At 39.8% G+C, this 5,016-nt stretch overlaps 1 protein-coding gene across 1 annotated transcript; it reads right to left on the minus strand.

Annotated features, from left to right (window-relative positions):
• Window positions 1-232: 232 nt before the first annotated feature.
• Window positions 233-3,757, minus strand: LOC103775846 (RING-box protein 2-like). Its single transcript, XM_008943315.1, has 3 exons — window positions 3,693-3,757; window positions 2,243-2,337; window positions 233-351 (listed from the first exon to the last, which is right to left on the minus strand). Exons 1-3 carry the CDS (start codon window positions 3,755-3,757, stop codon window positions 233-235), a joined length of 279 nt encoding a protein of 92 aa, XP_008941563.1.
• Window positions 3,758-5,016: the final 1,259 nt, after the last annotated feature.

Genomic DNA, 5,016 nt, shown 5'->3' on the forward strand with positions numbered 1-5,016 from the left:
GATACGTTTGTTAATGTAGTGTCTCTCTTTTCAGCTGTGGAAATATCTGCATAAGACTGACCACTGCCTCCTCGTACAGCAAAAAGCATACAACAAAACCACATGGATCTTTCAGCAGACAAACTAAATAAATCATGCCATGATTGACAAGTTCCATTCTTTCATATGAGTATATGGCATAAGACATACACTATTTCAACAAATTAAAGAGAAGAAAAAACTTCCAGTCTTTTTATTTGCCTATTCTCTGGACTACCCAGTCCTGCTGGCAGAGAGGACAGCGATTATTCTGTTTCACCCACAAGGACATGCAGCAGTTGTGGAAGGAATGATTGCATTCTCCCCAAACCACTGAAAAAGAAGAAAGAACACGTTCCAGTCACACTTTGCCCAATCAACACCCACAGCAAAATCCAAACTATCACCCTCAGGTGCTTGTATCTACTGCAAGCTTCAGAGACAAAACAGGTCACCACCGATTTATCCACTGAGATTGGATTATTATGGAAATTCTGACAAAAGTCAGTGTGGTGTCATCAATCTTTTTACTTATTTCCAATTATGGAAAAAGGAAATGTATGAATTCTCATCTACTTGTTAAAAAGGGGCAGAGTTTTGTGAATATACAAGCACATTTATCAGCTCTGTCAAGGAAACAGGTGCAACGAAGTTCTTCACTTTACCTTCCCCAGTACCCAAATATAGCTAATGCACTATATCTATCAGATGAGCATTTCACCAAATTCTCTCCTGAAACGCAGTGTTTGAACTTAAATGTACAATGGCAATGAGGCACACGTGCTGCAGTCAAGCAAGCCAAGGGGTTGAAGCCCCAGCAGTATGGAGAGTGAGGGGTGAAATATCAACATGGGGAGGCCTGGCAGATTGCTTGTATCACACTCCCACAAACGTGCCAAGGCAGTGCCATGCGCTCACAATGGTGGAAGCTACCACTGGATGGCTGGAAATGTACCCAGTGCCCCCTGCCACTGCCCCGAGCAGTATGCTGGGCCTTGAAAAGCAAGTCTTTTGCTGACACATTACTCCAGAAAGAATTGAGCCAGACAATGGAAGCTTTTGCTCTAGGACCTGCAGATACTACATGGGAGATGATGAAAGATGGTTAAATCCAGTGTATACCTCAGGGGAATTTAACTCTGGATGAGAATAGTCCATTTAAAGCTGTGTAATGTGAACTGCATAGTACTAACAGTGGTCAGTAAGTATCTTTCAGTCTAACATAGTAACAGCAACACAGTACATAGCCTCAAAATGCAGTCTTAGACCACAGTTATTCACAGGCTACAACTGTTTCAGCACAACAAAAAGGGTTGTCTACTGTCCATCTACTCCTGAACAGTATTAGTTACTTAGCTTTTCTTCCCTTATTAGTTCACACTTTCCTTGGTGGAATACAAAGGCACCAATCAAAAGACTGTTTTAAATTATGATTTTTTTTAACTCTATCTCAAATGGGACACTTAGCAAGCCAATTAAGGTATCTGGAGCAAGAAAATCCTGTTCTCATTAAAACATCAAAAACAACAGTGAATTAAGTTTGAGACAATATACTTTAAAATAGAGAGAACAAGGGCATGGGAAGGATTACCACTGGTTTAAAAGTTGACTTAAAGGTTTAAAGCAAACTCTTTGAGACCATTTTCACTATTTCCCATTTAAACAGATCAGGATTAAGATTTGCTTTTGCATACATTGGTATGCAACTGAAAATATCTTTATATTTAAACAGTATTACAGCAAACTCAAGTGATTCCACCTTTTCAAACAAAAAATGAACAAACAAGCAATTGCTTCCACTATGTCCGAATTAAGACTGGGAAAAAAACCACCTTGTTACCCAGACACATTTATTTAAGAGCAGAGGATTTTAATTGGTACTACCACGGTGTTTTCTGGCATTGACCTCAGAAGAAAAAAGTAGCCCCACTTCAAAAGTGTACATTATCATCCCCTCAGGGTAAGTGAAACTTAAACCTCTTTGTTGCCTATGTGTTGACTGCAAATTTAAAGCTGTTTTGTTCTACAGTATGTTCGAAGTGAAAACTAATTTTATTAGTGCTCAAAAATAATTTGTTACTAATGTAAAAAGATGACACAATGTAGAACAAAACATCAGTTTACTTCTGAGTGTTAATAAAATCTGTATTCCCTTCAAACTTTAAAATGCACCCTACTGAGAGAAGCTTCAATTGAAAAACAAGCGAATGAAATCACCACATACCAACACAATCTTCTTGTTTGTTTTCAGCTTGACATCTAAGACAGGCATCTAAAAGTAAACAAGAACAAGACTCAATTTGATTTGCAGGATTCCATCTTAAGAATAGGCTTGTCAGAGGAAAATACAAACTCTAAACCCAATTTATGAAGGTAAAATCTCAAGTTTTGATGTCTAGTTCAGCCCTTTAATTTTAAATAATTCCTCCTTAGAATTTTGAAACAGTACACATGACAATGAAATATATATCTGAAAGATATCAGGACAACTATAAACTGTCCAAAAGGTTTTGTTTATTTTCCATTGCTTTGGTATTTTCAAAAAAAGCCTTCTCCATTTTGTAGATAAAACAATCAGCACACTTGTGCCAAGGCACTCAGGCATAATAAGACCAGAGCAAACATAAAGCCAAACCCTAATTACAGGACTGTTTTTCAGTTGTCAGCATCTCCTTTTAAGGAAATCATTCACAATTTTCATTCTTTCAGGCTGTGCATCTCTCACCATGACACCTACCTCCTACTACTATTTATATAGTTTTCCTTAATAAGTACCTGCATGTAATTTTCACAAGTCACATATACATACAAACTTACTGGTCAAGTTCACGATACGAGTGTTTATCTCATGATAAACACAAAACAATATCTTAGTAAAAATATTCACCATCTTTATGCACTCCAGTCTGTGGCTATAGGACTGGATGGCATGTTAAGGACCCAGTAAGATACAGAAGAGCCAAGGTCCAGGCTCAGTACTGTGGCACACACGTAGAGTGGAAGATGCCTTTGTGTCTCCTTCACCCTGACACGGGCTGCTGTACGCGTACGCACGTGTACCGCACACGACACTAAGTCTTCAGCTAGTATGAGAGCAAAGACATCTTCACCTCCCCCAAAGAACAGGTAATAGATTAAACAAAATTGTCCCAAGAGTTGGATTGGCCTGTATGTCACTAGTTGGACCACAATTTCCTAGAAGACAGAACATCATGTGCTAAGGAATGTAGATGTGAGCAGTTTTGGTTTCTCTGACAGCCGTGGTCAGTACTTCGATTTTAAATTCAACTGCCCAGACATTCCTCATTTTCTCAGGTAATAAAGAACAAAAAGGACAGAAACTCTAAAATAGCTTCTGTTTCCTCACCTAGAGAAAAGCAAGACAGTAAATAACATTTCCTGTTGTCTGCTCCTATAATTTTTATTTCCACAGCACTTAAGGGTCAAGCTTCAGGGAAGAAAAGTGATCTGGGGTCACCTCGATCTGCAGGGCAGTAAGCTGTGCCAGACTCATAGCCACTCTAAAAGTAGCTTTCCACTCCAAGCTCTAGGTTTGCAGTTTCAGATGGAGAAGCAGCACAGAGAGGCGAGGACAGAAATCACTGCACCCACAGCCCAAAGGGTGTCAGTCTGAAAGGCTGAGCAGGTTTAAGTCTGTACTAATGCAATCCTACCCTTCCCAGCTAACAGCTGCATTTTTGCTTCTTTGCCTTGTGGTCCTGTGATCCTCGAAGGCCATGTTGGTTCAAGGAGTTAAACCAGTAGGAAATTGTGGCAGCTAACACCTTCCTCCCTCACAAAAATCAAACACAAACTTTCAAAAAGTGCCAGCTGAAGTCTGGCACTGCCTCCAACCTAAGGTTACTGCAGATGCAGGAACCACAGCAGGTCTGGCAAGGTCGATGTGAAATAGCTACACTGAAGTCAGTGATGAAGTTTCATGTTCTAACACTGTGGTTTGTTCTCAAAAAATGCTTACATTTTTTGGCTGGTTTCAGATGAAAAGTACTCCCCTGGTCTAGTTACGAAGAATTATAGATGAACTTTAAAGAAAAAACCCAAACTTTTATAAAATCTCTGAGTGAGATTTTAAGACTTATTTTATAGAACCCTTTAACAGGTTTGCTAGAACAGGGGAAATACATTCTTAAAATTATGGCTTACATGGAAGATGAAGCCAATTCCATTATTCTCAGGGTGTTCTTTGTTCACCATATAAAAGCAGTCTTCATTCAACACATGTTTATGCAAAAGGTGAATCTTCCACTGCTTCAGTCTGGGCTGCATCTTTTTCTGCCTAGTACAACTTTTTGCCCTTTCTGTTCTACAGAACATTCTCAATAAAAACATGTATATGAAATGACAGTATTGCCTAATTTGTTCATGTCTGTTAAGCTAAAAGCTGACTAGATTTGCAGTATCCTGGTTCTTGGGCCTACAAAAGCAAGGTGCCCAGGAGGAAATCTTGCACCATTTCTTCTACCAGACTGTACCAAGCCCAACTGCAAGGGCAGTTAGGCCTAGGATGACAGCACAATAGTAAAATCTGGATGTAGATATACAATAAAGGGAGAATTTACAGCATTTTCAAAGATCCAAGATAAGAACCATATTTGTAATATATGTCAGAAAACACTAATGTCAGTTCAATGAGGCTGCTTTCAAGAGATTCTCCAGATTTCAAAACCAGATAATCTAGCCCCTTACTTTCAACGGATATTTCAGTACGTTCACCTGTGTTACATAATCAGAAGGCTTAGGTCGAAGCGTTAGACTCTGGAATAACAGATTTGGAACGTTATTTTATATTTGTATCCAAAACTGCTTCTTAAAAAAAAAAAACACAACAATCCACGAGCAGCAGCACCACACACCCAGGACTCTGGTCTGCTCGGCTGTAGCTCAGCGCTTGCATAGTTTGCCAGTAAGACAAAAGCCACCCCCGGCACCAGGCGCCTTAGCGGAGGGCAGGAGGGTGGGGCGGCAGCCCGCCCCCGG

The sequence above is a fragment of the Merops nubicus genome, unplaced genomic scaffold (assembly GCF_000691845.1).
Source record: "Merops nubicus isolate BGI_N331 unplaced genomic scaffold, ASM69184v1 scaffold2827, whole genome shotgun sequence".
Lineage (NCBI taxonomy): Eukaryota > Metazoa > Chordata > Aves > Coraciiformes > Meropidae > Merops > Merops nubicus.

Coding starts and splice junctions, on each gene's coding strand:
- LOC103775846 (XM_008943315.1), bottom strand. CDS start 3,757: ATGGCCTTCGAGGATCACAGGACCACAAGGCAAAGAAGCAAAAATGCA. Junction 2,338..3,692: donor GCAGCTGTTAGCTGGGAAGG/GTAGGATTGCAT, acceptor CCTATTCTTAAG/ATGGAATCCTGCAAATCAAA. Junction 352..2,242: donor CAAACAAGAAGATTGTGTTG/GTATGTGGTGAT, acceptor CTTCTTTTTCAG/TGGTTTGGGGAGAATGCAAT.